Genomic DNA, 15992 nt, shown 5'->3' with positions numbered 1-15992 from the left:
TTATATGTTAGACTTGCTGAACATATTGGCAGCATAAAGAGGGACTTTGAGGGTCACCCAGTATCCAGACACTATCTGGAGGTTCACAATAAAAACCCTGTTGGTACCTCTTTTGTGGGGATTGATAAGCTAAAAATGCATTGGAGGGAAGGAGCAAGGAAATGTGAAATTTCAAAACTAGAGATGAATTGGATCTGCAAGGTCCATTGTCTCAGACCTTTTGGTTTAAATGCAGATATTGAGGTTAACATTTTTATTAACAATGCATGATGTTATTGGGTATTGATTATTAAATTTTTTAGGTACAGTGTTGGAATAGTTTTTATTTATGAATTTATCAATATAATTTTTAAAAGACCTCAGATATGTATGTATTTTAATAATTTATGTAAATTTTTTATCAGCATTTTTTTAGAGGTCACCTCGATATTATTTTTCAGAATGATCAATTATAACTGTATTACATAGTTACATAGTAAAGTTGAATAAAGACAACAGTCCATCCAGTTCAACCTGAGTGTCTACAATTTTCCCCATCCCTGTAAATTGCACACTCACATCGGTCCCTACCCTCAAGGAGCCCACAATCCAAGGTCCCCATTCATATACTAGGGCCAATTTTGGACAGAAGCCAATTAACCTACCTGCATGTCTTTGGAGTGTGGGAGGAAACCGGAGTACCCAGAGGAAACCCACACAGGCACAGAGAGAACATACAAACTCGCTAGTCGAGAGTGCTAACCACTACACCATCAACACTGCTATTTCCAATTACATTGTAGTTGTATATGTTATGGATGGGAAGGAGACTTCTATCTGTCATGGACGCTGTGTTAAAATGAGGCCTGGTTACTCTATTTAACACGATGGCTCAGTGCGTCACCCATGTCCCAGGAAGACGCCATGTGTGACGAAACATGTCGGGCGGAGATACACGCTGATGCCATCACGACCCATGTGACACGGAAGTGCGGGTGTTTGTATCTGGAAGTTTGCTGGCAAATTTTCTTTTTACATGTGAGATTGACTTTTTTAACCTTATAAATAGCCCTTTGGCTTTTGCTAAATTTTCAATAACTTGTCCAAATGGTATCACACTATTGGAGTTCCTTTCTCTCCTTATGATCATAATGTGGCTGCATTATTATTAATGTGTATTACTAGTGCAATTATTTTTTTCTAAACTCTGAACAAGAACCAGTTAAATTACAGCAGCTCCTCCGGGGGAGCGCTATTCTTGGGTATCATATAATAGGGACAGACAAAAACGTGAAGCCGCCTCCTCTCACCCTGCACCCAGAAGTGACATAATATCAGATCTACCCTGTGTTCCCCGCTGTTCCCAGAGGCTCCGAATGCTGGATTCCAGCTGCACGAGTTGTCAGCTGCACTCCAGAGACAATTTTTTAGTAATCACAAAGATCATTTGGAAACAGTATTTTCTGAAAATAAACATGTTGTGTTCATTTCCAGGTATCAGCTACATTAGGCATAAAGGTTTCATCCAAAAAAAAAAAAGAAAATAGATGACTTAATGACTAATAGATATTAATAGATACACTAAGGGTTTTTGATAAGTAGGGCTTTATTGTGTTTTCTATTCATACATATAAGGTTATTTTTTTCACTGAGGACAAGCTTATTCCATGAAAGGCTAAATTACCCATTTAAAAAGATCTAAACATATATTTTTACAATCATTTTAGGGCGCTTCACGTTTCTCTAACGTTGCGCTGGGCAATATTGACAACCTTTGCCATATTTAAAAAAAAAAAAAACTCTGCAAATTTATTTATATGTGGTTTACCATTTTATGGGTAAAATTTAGTTGATCATTTACGAAATCCTAAAACAGGCATAATACATAACTTTAATAAATTGAGGAAAATTGTAGTGGAAAATCAGAGTAAAAGAGATATTTGTAGTAGATGACGACAAATCTTTATGAATAGGCATATGAGCTTTTTAAGCTTTGCCCTTGACTTAAAACCCTGTCATCTAGATTCTACTTGGTAATGGTGATCATCCTTTCAGCAGAAAGCCCCTTGATCTGCTTGGAAATGAATTCAGCCACAATTTTCTTTTCTCCAGCTTTCTTTGGAGCACAGATGATCTTACACCGGAAGATTCCTCCTGGTCTGATGTCTCTGTGTACAGAGAGAAAATATACATTTAAATACACACCATTTTATAATGACATCTTCAGTTAGAAGAACACTTTGGTGGAGGGTGTGGAATGTCATAGACTTCAGTAGACAGTTATTGTATTCTTTCTGGTTTCAGCAGTAGTCTTCGCACCATCAGCATCATACCGAGGCTCTGTTAATACTTGAGCGACGCTACTGTGTCATGTTTGTGGGGCCTTTTTGAACCACGTTTTTGGAGCAGCATCATTCAAAAAATACTGTGAAAGGGGCCTCCCTCTGCTCCAAAAATGCACTAAAGAAGCTCATGTAGGTCCCGTTCACATGTTTTTACCAGTTTTTAATGTGTTTTTATAGTGTGCTTTTGGAGCGCCACCATTCATTTGAATTGACCTGCCTCTGCTCCAAAAACGAACTAAAGAAGCTCATGTGCCAAATTTTGGACATGAGCCACACATGTTTTTGCATATTTTTGTCACGAAAAATGCACGATTGGGATGCCATTAAGACACAATGGCACCATAAGCATGTCATGCATTTGCAGAAATGCTTTTTTCTTCTACACCCAGGTGTGCACAGGGCCATTCCAAATTTTGGACACAAGTCAAGTGTGCTTTGTGTTGCATGTTTTTGTGCATTTTTTGTGTAAAAAACGCATGGCAAAATGAGTTGCTGCTACCCGCATTTGGGGTGACTTTAAGAAATAATGGCACTGCATGTGCATTGCACATTTTAGTCTGTTTTTCATGTGTTTGCAGAAACGCATGTTTCTGCCCACATTTCCGCTACGCCCAAGTGTCAACAGGGTTGTGTCAGCAAAAACAGAAGCAGTAAAAGTTCTTCCCATCTATCAATAACGACAGCACATCCTAAAGCAGGAAGATGGGTGGGGACCACTTGGGACCACTTCCATGCACCAGCAGTGGAATGCAGATCCCAGAAACACCACTCTAGCTGGTAGGTGATAAAAGGTTTAGGTGGCTCCTTTTCTATGTACAATATTGAATCCCATTTGGTATTTACATACCCGTGTTCAAATTTCTCAAGTTTGAAGATGCCCAGTCCTTCCACATTCAGCTCACATTTCTCTAGGGGAATGCTCAGGGTATTCTTAAATGTAAAAGTACAGGTAAAATCTTCATCTATCTTGGCAGTTTCTGGCATCTGTAGAAAACAATGTTGATAATATTAATTCACTAACTTTTTGTACTGATAAACTGTAATCTGCTTCTAACAGCCAATATCAATTACACAAACATTGATCTAAATGGTAAAGCTCCTCTATCCAATTACTGTTAGAGATAGCAGAATGCTTAAAACATGTCCTGTCTCTATATGCCCCTACACTGAACTCCAGCCTTGCCTACAGTCTTACACAGTTGTACAGGCTCCTATCATGTATTGAAATAGCTTTCTCTGATTTTATTGCACACCACAAGTTCCTTACATTGTGCATTAGTAGCTACAGTAAGTCAGATGGAGTCTGCCCACTTCATTTTCTCACTGGAGGACATCCTTCCCAATTCAAAATGTCCCTGGACCACCCCTTTCTATACACTGGAGGACATTCCTTCCAAGACAAAACATCCCAGGCCCACCCCTTTCATTACACCTGAGTATTACCTAGGGTAGGCTGCATGTAAATATAGTGTATAGCACCTGGTATTCCCTTTCCTAGGTATACTGTATTTTACAGCCTACAGCACCTGGTATTTTCAGGCGGTCTCCCATCAAAGTACTAACCAGGTCAGACCCTACATAGCCTCTGAGGTTAGATAGGCCTATGGCCACATCACCCTTAACCTGGCTGATCTTGGAGGCTAAGCAGGGCCTGATTAGTACTTGGCTGGGAGTCCGCCTGGGAGTACTAGGTGCTGTAGAGTAGTCTATTGTCATATCACCTTGAACATGCCCAATCTCATCTCATCTCATCTCGGAGACTAAGCAGGGTTGGGCCTGGTTAGTACTTGGATTGGATGGGAGACTGCCTGGGAATACCAGGTGCTGTAGGCTAGCTTATGGCCACATCACCCGATCTTCTGATCTTGGAGGAAGCTAAGCAGGGTTGGGCCTTGTTAGTACTTGGATGGGAGACCGCCTGGAAAAACCAGGTGCTGTAGGTTGTAAATACAGTATACCTAGGAAAGGCCTCTCTTCCACTTTGACACCAGCCCATGAAGGTATTTTGATATTTGCATAACTCCTCCCAAGAGTCAGCCCACTGCTTCTTGAGGACTTTTGAAAGGAGTACTGAGGTAGGGTGATAAGATGTTTACAGGAAGCTATGTGAAGCCCCTCTCATCAGTAATGATCTGCCTGCATTACATAGGGACGCAGTGAGGATATCAATGGGTCTAAAATAAAGTATATAATGAAAACTTTGTTGGGCGCCGAGTGGTGTATTATAGGCCTTTTAGATACACCTGTTGTTTTTATTTATTTGAGACTTGCTATTAGCTTTCTCGGCTGCCATGGACGCACTACAATTTTTGAAAAATAGAACTATAGACATCAATAGCATATTTGCAATTAATGAACATACGTCCATCCAGGCTAATTATAATGGGGCAATGACGGCTCTAGGGAACGCTCTAGAGAAACAGGTCAGAACATGGTGGGACATTTGTACTCTGGAACAGTATATGAAAGAAAAAATTATTGTTAGAAGCTTAAGGTGGGAGGTATCACCCCAAGATGGGTTGGATGACCCTGACTCCATGAGAGAATGGTTAGAATTTTTTAATGGGGTGGGATTTAAGTTACAGGATTTGGTTTTAAAGAGGAAACAGAGGAAGATGGCTAGATTAGAGGTAAAGATTAATGAGTTGAAATCACAATTAGATCCTATTAAAGATTCACAACAACTGATAGATTTTAACACTCGTATCAAAAAGAAATTGGAGAAAGTGGATAAGGATACACAGAGAAAGAAAACAAAGAAATTCCACAGGGACCTGGGAGACTTCCAAACAAATTGCATTTATGTATGGCAACAGACGAACGGTAGTCGAGTAGGGGAGAATAAAGAAACAATTGGACAAGAGGTTTATCCTCATATGGAATCACAATATGTGGATAATAATAATTCTAACATCGGAAATCGCCCAATGAATGGTGGAGCTCTACATCAACCAGCACATCAGTCCACACCAGTTAGGAATGTGGCTAATAGTATGAGAGGTCATAATGCGAGAGGGACACCCTTGCATTCATCAAGACACCCTACACAAAGTAATCATTACCAGGTTCCTATACATAATAGATTTTATCCACTACAGTATGATAATGTAGAGTATCAGCAATCACCGCGTCCTTTTTTAGGGAGAGGACGGGGGTGGCAGAAGCGGGGACGGGGTCGAGGACCCCCCAGAAGAGGGAGACCACCGTTGCACACCCATCCACTCCAGGAACCCCACTGGAGGGAACACACGCAATGGGAAAGAAATCAAATACAATCTCCGGATTACAGGAGAAACAAACGAGAGGCTGCAGAGCAGGACGAAGGGTCCAGAAAAAGAAGACGCGAAAAGGATTAAAAGGGATTTTTAACTTGGCAGGAGTTTCCTTGACACATAAAGAAACTAACATATTAAATTTGGGACTAAAATGTGGCCTGAATAGACCCATAAATAAGTTTAATGTATTTATAGACGTACATAAATACATGAGGAAAATTAACATGAAGAAATTTTTTCTGAATAAGAATTCCCAACCAGTAACTACGATGGCATCAGTACAGACGGATAGTGGCTTACGTAATAAGTCACTTTTTAATCCCGCCAACAGTGCTAATCAACAAATAGATGTTTTTAAGAATTTGGTGTTGCGGGATCTAGAAACTCTAAATTCCAAGAAGGATGTTAATCCACGATATATTTATGACGGTATCAAAAGTTTAGAAAAAAGAAAGGACCTGATTATAAGGCCCGCAGATAAAGGGGGAGGTGTGGTCATACTGACAAAAGAATTTTATCACAACCAAATAATAGAAATGCTATCGGAAGAAGACACCTACAAAAAACTTGACAAAGACCCTACTAAACAATATGAGTGTGAGCTGGTGTCACTAGTAAAGTTCGGTGTCGTAACAGGGGTTTTAACCAATAGAGAGATGAAATATCTAACCCCTAGTAGTAGTAGAGTCCCTACTATCTACACTTTGCCGAAAATTCATAAGGATATACAGCACCCACCCGGCAGACCAATAGTGAACGGGATAGGGTCGCTCACATCAAGAATGGGCCAGTATCTGGACCTTTTCTTACAGAAAAGTGTAATACAGACCAAAGCATTTCTTCAGGACACTAAGAATCTCTTACAATTGCTTGAAAAGGTTGACCTATCGGGGAAAGAAGAGGTGTATTTAGTTACAGCCGATGTGGCGTCTTTATATACCATCATCCAACACGATGATGCCATTTTGGCACTTAACTGGGCACTTAGCCAGCGAGACGATTTGCCACATAATCAGAAAGTTTTTCTAAGGAATGCTCTCGATTTTTGTTTATGCCATAACTATTTTTGGTATGGCGGACAATTCTACTCCCAAAAACGAGGCGTTGCAATGGGCGCTAAGTTCGCACCAAGTATAGCGAACCTCTTTATGGGAGAATGGGAGGATAAGAATATTTTTTCTGCCAAGAGACAGGAACTACTACTGTATAGACGGTATATAGATGACCTTATCTTTATTTGGTCAGGAACAAGACCGTCTTTGATTGATTTTCTGGCAGAATTGAATAATAACACCAGCCATATCAAATTGACGAGTGAAATAAGTACGGAAAATATTAACTTTCTGGATGTCAATATCTATAGACAGGGTGACAGATTGGGAACTAAGGCTTATTTTAAACCCACAGATTCAAATAGCTATCTACCGATACAAAGTGGACATCATCCTGCATGGCTTAAGAACATTCCTAAAGGGCAAATTACCAGGATTAGAAGGAACTGTTCGGAAGACAGTGACTTCTTCTCTCAGGCGAATATAATTAAAGATACATTTCTGGAAAAAGGGTATTGTGCCAAACAATTGGAGAGAATAATAGAAGAAGTGGCATCAACAACAAGAGATAATCTCTTGAATAATAACAGTACCAATAGGACCTCCAATAACCATGAATGGGACTTTATATCGGGATTTCATTCACAATACAAGGAAGTGGAAGCTATTTTTAGGACACATTGGCACATCCTCTTGATGGACAGGACACTTCAATCTGTTTTGCCTGAAAAACCTTGCTTTATATATAGAAAAGCTCCTAATTATGCGGACAAAGTAGTCAAAAAAGTTCTAGACCCCCCTACCCATCCCCCTACCTTTTGGGTAAAAGATGGGTTTTTCGCCTGTAGGCGATGTAGGGCGTGCAAAGAAGTTAACACACCAATTAGAGCTATGGATAGGTTTACAGCAACTGCGAATAATAAAGAATTTGTTATCAAAAGTTTCATTACGTGTAATACATCATATGTGGTGTACGCTATGCAATGCCCTTGTGGGTTGATATACATTGGTCGGACCAAAAGACTTCTGAGGATTAGAATAGCAGAACATGTCGCTAACATTAAATTAGGTTTTAAGGATCATAATGTGTCCCTACATTTTAAAATTTTCCATAACCAGGACCCGTCTGGACTGAAATTTTGGGGGATAGATCATATGAAACCCTCCTGGAGAGGGTCCAATCTAGTACGTGAACTATCTAAACGCGAAACTGAGTGGATATATCGGGCAGACACATTAGTACCCAAAGGGTTAAATGTAGACTTAGACATTAATTGCTTTATTAGCGATTATTAATTTTCCAGCATGCTGGCCCTGTTTGTAGAGCAATATGCACCCTACAAGTTTGGCGCGTGATCATCACATATAAATGGTGACTTAATATAGTATATGATTCCAGTGGTAGAGCAACATTAAACTCCCACGGTGATCTATATAGAGTTACACTAAAACGATGTTCAAATTGGAAGGGCAGCTCACATACGGTTATACATATTTATAACCCATTTTTTTGGGAGAGGTTTATATACACTGTTCGCCCATGTTTTTTTCTTTGAAGGGGATATATATGCTATATCTAGTAGTGGAATTTGGGGTTAATGAGAGATCCATATGATATGGGATATTGTCTGGAGACATTTATTTGGGGATTTATTTTGTAATTGCATGAACACTCTACTATAATAAGTAAAGTATTTGACATATTTTATGCAGGCTCTCTATTGATATCTGATCTAGCTGCCGTTTTTTATGAATAGATACACTTGTAATATGTATTTATTAAGTAGCGATGTAATATGGTGATTTTTCCTTTTTATTTAGCCATTTTTATTTTAGCCATTTCTTTGTATATATATATATATATGTCCGCTTATTTGTTTTTATTATTATTATTTTAATGAGTGAGTTTTAATGATATGCGGATTGTCATTTTTATTTGGAAATTATGCTGTTCCGGGTGTATGAGTTTTGCCAGTACGATTTGTTTCTAGCTATCTGGTCGGCAATTTAAGTATGTCGATATGTCTATTCCCTCCCCCGCCAGCTGACAGTGTTCGTGTAGCCCTGTTACCATGACTACGTGCTTCGTCATGTGGGCCGGACATGTTGTGAGCGTATGAGTGGCCAACACGGGCGGGGGGTGTGGAATATAAGCTGGCCGCTGGCGTCGTGCAGCCACGCCCTCTGTTGAAGTCGGAAGTGACGAAACGCGTCAGGGCGTGGCTTACACGACGCTCCCGGAAGTGATGTGTGCGTTCCACCGCTGACCAAGGACCAGGAAGTCACTCGTAGTGTATACAGCTGAACACAGGAGGAGGACACTGATGCCTGAATCTGGTGAAACACACATATTCTTATTGCCTGAGATATATTTTTTATAATATATTTTTTATAATGTACGCGGATATTTAAATGGGGATTTTATTTATTTATTTCTAATCTTAATAAAAACGGTATTATGCTATGTATATGCTTTGTTTTATTTTGTGACATGCTTGGAGGATGGCTGTAATTGGGACCCCTAAGTGAAGACATATGAGTCCAGGTTATATCTGAAAGAATATATATTCCTTAAGGCTGTTTGTTTCAACGCTATCTGGTGAGTTTTACCCCCTGCGGGGGATGCATCGCACGTGGTGAAGCACTCCCAAATAGTTTGGTGGAAGCTATGTCAGCAGCACGTTTGGTCACCTTGTATCGTTGAATAAGAACATTATAATCACCCTATCTGCACATTAAGGACTGTTCTTCTTTTTTCATTAGAGCTCATACACAAGTACTTGTGAATATCTTGAGAACTCTATGTTGAGCGCTGTTTTAATACCGTCATTCTCATATGATTTTTGATGAATTATGTGTATTACAGATATATATATATATATTTATTTAGATTTTAAACAGCTGCTATTAGTGTTCGGTTTGCTTAATTTGATTGATTCCATCTAGGTGGTTTGGATCTATTTTGCAATTTATATGCAGATGCTCATATGAGGATATGTATTGATATATATATGCATATGTGTTTATATATATGCTTGTATATACATACATCTATCTCTTTAAATTTGTGGTGTATCCTTTGTTGGGCGCCGAGTGGTGTATTATAGGCCTTTTAGATACACCTGTTGTTTTTATATAATGAAAACTGAAAGGTTTTATTTAAAAGAAATATCACATTCATTGAGGGAGAGAAAATGGGCAAACAAGATTAAACGAAATAAAATACAAATTACCCTGACAAATTCTGAAATCATTGTTTACAGGAGATCCTGTAAAATACTACAGCCCCTTATACTTATGTGACCAATATGAATTCCAGCCTTGACAGCTGATAATATGTTGTAGGCGATACTTCCAAATTTCCCTAGTCTGCCTTATCTTTTAATATTAAAGCGTTGCGTAAACTGTTTTGGCGCTATATAAATCCTGTATAAAAATAATAATATAATTGTGGTAGAGAATGCAATGAATTTTCTCCACTGCAGTTAAGCAACACTGAAGCAGCAGCAGCAGACTGATGATGTCATCTTTTTGTTTTCTCCTATTAGGATGTTCCTTGTTAGCACATGTACACGCAAGACATCTGATTGGCACACAGTGCTGCTGCTTCCTTTTCCAGTCTGTGGGCTGCTGTATTGAGGACTAAATAAAATGGAGCTGTTCTTAAATGTAATTATTTACACTAACTGCATTTAATATAGCACTTGATTCCTTTTAATAGATAAATAACTATATCCATTGGTGTTTTTATCTACCTGGAATTCAAGGTAAATATAAGTGAATTGGGGTGCATGGTGTATGCCCAGGATTTGATTAAGATACTGTATATTATACATTTACAAAGTCAAACACCCATGTAGATCTTCGTGATTTGAAAAACTCACCTCTACTTTGAGTGGTGGATAAGTAAATGGAATCATCAGGCACTCATTGATTTTCTCATTTTTGTCCTTTGTTTCTACCATGACATTGACTCTCATCATAAGCTCATCCTCCACTAATATCACAGACTTCATGTACAGGTCAGCAGCTACGTTAAATGGGACTGATCCAGCTACAAACATTGTTTCGGGTAAAGCAAGTACAAAAGAAAAATATAATGAACAAACAGAAACTTGCAAACAGGAATGTTAAATGCATATATAGTAACTCAGCATATAATACACAATAAGCATACTCTACGGATATAAGGAATACATGTGTATTACATATATTGTGATGTGGTTTGAAAAAAAAAAGCATCATGCTGGTCAATGGGCACCATGTATAATGGTGGGCTGAAGGATGGACACAGCTCAGCTGGCATTCCTGATGGGCCTGATAGCAAACATGAATGTCCTAGTAGGCACAATCCTTTTAAGGTCCTAAATAAAACCTTTACTAAACATATTTGCATATGTTTTTATACTGATATTTAATACATTTTTACTATATAAACAGACTTAGTTTTACATAGAAAATATTGAAAATGTGACAAAAATGCTCCAGAGCACTGCAGGTTATCTAACGACAGAGCGTAGCAGAAGCTCCTATTCTTGAGGCAAGCATGTTTACTTGCTTTACTAAAGAAGAGCTTGTTTGGTCATCATTCTTAGCTATGAGGTACCACTGATAATGGTCACTCTAATTTATATACAGAGATGTATAATAAGGGTTTATTAAGTGAGAATAGTTTGACACTCTTTCAAACATCACATACAACATCATAAAACACATCAACATAGTAGTAAAAGATGGAAGGGTAGCAGGAAATTGGGGGGGGGGGGGGGGGTGCTGAGAGCTCTCATCCTTGAGAACCTGGAGCCCTTAGACATCTGCCTATTGTGCCTAACGCCGCATCCAACCCTGATAAAATATATCACAGCAGATAATGTCAAGAATACTTCTGCTAGAGGTTTAAGTTACATATATACCTTACCTTGCTTCCCTGCCACTTCCACAGTCTCGTTGATAGTTGCCAAGGAGGCAATGACTTTGCCTGTATAGGTTTGAAATTGACTTCCAGCCGTGACAGTGACTGTCTTTGTCTCATCTGATTCATTTTCAACCACAATATTCAGACACAAAGTGTTCCCAGGCAGTAATTCCTTGTCTCCTGTGATCTGTAACTTAATGCCAGCCGGAGGAGGAGGTGGAGGGGCAGCAAACACCATGCAGATGTCTGACTTTAGGTGAGAACAGGCAGTTCCAAATGCTGCCCTCTCTTCTTCAGAACCTGAACAACAAAGAAGATACAATTGGAGACAATGATGTGTACCATGCTTACATGATAATAATGCTTTGATAGAGTAACAGAGATGCTCCTTAACATAATGTCAAACCTGTCTAATAAACTACATATGTTGGGTGTCTGAAATGGTGGCAAATGGGGACCAAGTAAGCATCCCTGGCACAAAAAAAACTTGGTTACATTCCTTTACAGAACCAAACAATTCAATTTTTTTTAGTTCTTCTCTGTATACAATTATCTTAAGCAAATGATTTTTGTGAATCTGTTGCAAAGTTTCTTATCTGGATAACCTGCCAGTAACAGTACTTCTTGTTTCAGCCGGACAACACTAAGCCCCCCACCTTGCAATTAGCAGAAATGTTGTCAGTCTGCCAAGCTCATCAGCAGGCCAGCGAGCTGAATATCTGGTCAATCAGCTCACTCAGCACATTTTAACAAATTCACAAAAAAAATTATGATAATAATTTTCTTTTTAAAATTGTATTCAGTGAAACATGATGCCAAAAATACTGAAAAATAGATTCAGGGTTTACATACATTTTAATTAATTAGTACAAGAGAACATTAAGAAAATTGCTAGAAAATTCCACAAAGTTGCCAAAGCTAGCATCACAATTATTGAACAGGCAACTAATATATATGGTAACCTCAAAGTATATGTCAGCCCAGGCCCTAACCCTACAAACTTTAAATAGAAATGATTTCGCCCATCAAGTCTTCCAAAATGGAGGAAAAGACCCAACATATCCTATAAGAGAATGACAAAAACAATTCCATAGCTCAAATCACCAACCAGTTACGGGTGTGGGCAGTGGCCAGTTTTTTGTTACTGTTTGTATATATGGTCGTGGACATGCTGGGCACCTTCGCAGCCATTGTGCTCTTGCCGGGTGTCCAGTGTGCACCCGTCCCACATCTATCAATTCCATGCATGTGCTTCTACTGTGGAGACACTTATAAATTTGTAGTGTTAGGACTGCAAGCAAACTGACGAGACCTTGCAGCTTTCACATGCGTTTGCAAATGTGTGCTAACTAAACCCCTGCTTTTAACAGACAGTTAGACAGGTTAATTTGGTTGGTCAGCAGACTGGTTGATGAGTTGAGCTATGGAATTGTTTTTGTCTTACATGTATATGCCCTCGATGTGCTCCTTACTGTGAAGGCCTCTTATGGGTGTGGGCAGTGGCCAGTTTTTTGTTCCTATAAGAGAATGGTCTTCGAACAGTTTACATCCATATATTATTCAGAAAATGTATAATATCACCACACAAAAAAGCAAACACCACTCTAGATCAGTCCACACTCTAGCCTCAAAGCAGACCCACAAACAGGCTTATTTATATACAAGGATCGTATCCAAACGGAAGACTGCATACCAGTGGATGCTCAAATTTCTGCTTCATTTAGATGTCATCATGTGAAGGAACAGCGCTCTGCCCGGCGGCTTAAATAAGCCACCAGAAAGCACTACAGGTATATATTGAAAACGTAGGTTGGTTGGAACACCTGCACTTGATCTGGATCTGATCAGACATAAGGGTTATTTGCTATACTGTATAAATGCTGAACATAAATAAGATACTATTTTCTACAATGAATGTATCACCCTTTGGGCAAAGGGTATACCCTTGCTATGCCCCTAGTTATACGGATCATGGAAATTTAAAGTGTATCTTTTAGTTTTGGATTAAGTAAAGGCCAGTTAAAATCTCTCTCAGGTTTTTATTGCTGTCTGTGTCCCCACTGAGGAGATTCAGCCTCTCTATTTGTTCTGAAGACAGTTTTCACTTGACATAAAGTAATGGGTAATTCAATATTTTACAATTGTTACTGGAACAGTACATGCAAAGAAATCTTCTAATGGGGACACCTTTTACATTGACAACTGCCTAAGAAGAGAGCTGTCTCACTTTCTGTTTGTCTGGGACAGGAATATAGGGGAAGTTCCCCAATGGGACACAGTGATCAAAAAGGTGAACTAAATGAAAGGCTACTGCAGTATAATGTGATGGTAGTTAAATAATACATATTTATAAAGATCTATAAATCAAAGAAGAATGATGGAAGAGGAAAAGGTAATAGTTACATTTGATTCCAGAAGAGAGACAGTACATTCAAATTATTAACAGTTGGGAGCTATGAATAAGTAATATTATTGTTATTGTAAACTTGTGTACTTCCTTTAGATGAATGTACCTGAATATAAACTCATTTCATGTTTACTGTGTGTAGAAATTCTTAAATAAACCATAGAAAGAAAGAATTCTAGCTTCAAGTTGCTCCAATCGGTTTTACTTCTAGGTAAATGGCGCAACTGACAACTTGCAGCAATAAATAATATTTATTCTTACCCTCTCTGTGCTTGTATTGGATTGTAATGTCTTCTTTAAAGTTCTTATTAATTGCCTTAGTACTGATGGATTTGCCAATGCTCCTCGGCTCTTCCTTGATCTTGGTGAATTCCTCCTCATCATCTATCCAGGTCACCAGCCATTGAATCTTGTCTGCATTTACTTCAGCAAACAAAAACTTGCCATCAAATGGCAGATACACAACTCCCTCTTTAATGGCTTTCAGAGAACAAGGACCACACTGGAAGACACCTGCAAGACAAATAGAAGTATGCAGCATGCATGCTATTAGATGCTAATAGACAGTGGAAAGGGAGAACTTGCGGAACAATAAATGTAATTAAGTCTACCTTCTTGTAATATACAGATAGTTATGAAGCTATTTATATATAAAATTAAGTTCACTATAGGCTCAATGTCATTTGCTATCTGCAGTGTTGACTTGTTAGCTTATGTGACCTTGTCAGTCTTGGGGCAATAGATCTTTAGATAGATAGATAGTTAGATAGATAGATAGATAGATAGTTCTAAAACTATGTCATTCGTGGTCAGAATTTTGATTTCTTAGAGAGATAATTTAGCAGCAGCAGTAAAATTTTTATCTGTGGTCTCAGGTTCTCCAGTAGAAGATCTTTAAACGGTCATGATCCATAGCATGACCATTTCAAGCTATTCATCCACCTCAATGCAAAGACAAAACACAAACAATGGGAGAGAGGCTTATTTGGGGTGTATGACAACAGGGACACTTGAAAGTTTATTAAATCAGGACTTAACTGTTTAATTTATACATAGTTGAAAAGAACATTAGACTAACTGTACATACTGTGAAAAAACCTTCTAACCCTCTCTACGAAAGTCTACATGGATTAGCATTGAATGTCAATCCCATCACATGGTCTCAGGTTCTCCAGTAGAAGATCTTTAAACGGTCATGATCCATAGCATGACCATTTCAAGCTATTCATCCACCTCAATGCAAAGACAAAACACAAACAATGGGAGAGAGGCTTATTTGGGGTGTATGACAACAGGGACACTTGAAAGTTGATTAAATCAGGACTTAACTGTTTAATTTATACATAGTTGAAAAGAACATTAGACTAACTGTACATACTCTGAAAAAAACCTTCTAACCCTCTCTACGAAAGTCTACATGGATTAGCATTGATGTCAATCCCATCACATGGGGGTTTATGACCCTGATGATGTCACATATGACGAAACGCATTGGCCCAAGGTAACGCACTGTCAGGGCTGGCTTAGCCCTTCCTCCTCTGGGCTGGCCGCTCAGCTGTCGGCTAATTGCCAGCTCTCTTCTCTCTCCACAGTTACCAGCTGTTCACGATGATGCTCGTCTGACCTGCCTATTTAAAGCCTTTCAGCTCACTCTTTCATTTGCCTTCGCGTTAGTCACATCACTAGGAACCATCTCCTGCTGTTTGTTTTAAGACTGGCTTGCTGACATCCCTCCTGGCTTCTATCCTGCTTGCAGTTGCTCTCCTTGGATCCCTGACGTCTGGACTGGCTGACTACCCAATCTGGTTTATGAACTTTGGACTGGCTGACTACCCGATCTAGCTACTGGACTCTGGCTATGCTTGACCACGCTTTTTTCTATTTACCTTTTTTATTTTTATTAATAAACAAGTGTGATTTGATTGTACTTCTGTCTCTGTCTGTTTCATGGTTCCTGACACGCACGTGGCATCGCCACGCTTACTTGGATTCAGGCATGTACTGGCCATCGGGACTACC

The 15992-nt window shown here is 39.0% G+C and overlaps 1 protein-coding gene across 1 annotated transcript in view; it reads right to left on the bottom strand.

The window, feature by feature from the left end:
* Window positions 1-1567: 1567 nt before the first annotated feature.
* The window catches only part of TGM4 (transglutaminase 4), a 67401-nt gene continuing 52976 nt past the window's right edge, over window positions 1568-15992 (bottom strand). Inside the window, exons 10-14 of the mRNA XM_077491575.1 lie at window positions 14235-14486; window positions 11570-11866; window positions 10536-10705; window positions 3172-3308; window positions 1568-2147 (exon numbers count right to left, since the gene is read on the bottom strand). Coding sequence (XP_077347701.1) covers window positions 2006-2147; window positions 3172-3308; window positions 10536-10705; window positions 11570-11866; window positions 14235-14486 — 998 coding nt within the window. The 3' untranslated portion in view covers window positions 1568-2005. The remainder of the gene's footprint in view (window positions 2148-3171; window positions 3309-10535; window positions 10706-11569; window positions 11867-14234; window positions 14487-15992) is intronic.

The sequence above is a fragment of the Lithobates pipiens genome, unplaced genomic scaffold, assembly GCF_037356315.1.
Source record: "Lithobates pipiens isolate NorthernLeopardFrog02 unplaced genomic scaffold, aLitPip1_a1.2 Scaffold_19, whole genome shotgun sequence".
In the NCBI taxonomy this organism is placed as follows: Eukaryota; Metazoa; Chordata; class Amphibia; order Anura; family Ranidae; genus Lithobates; species Lithobates pipiens.
Note: the sequence above shows the minus strand (reverse complement) of the source record. Positions and strands in the feature narration are given on the sequence as shown.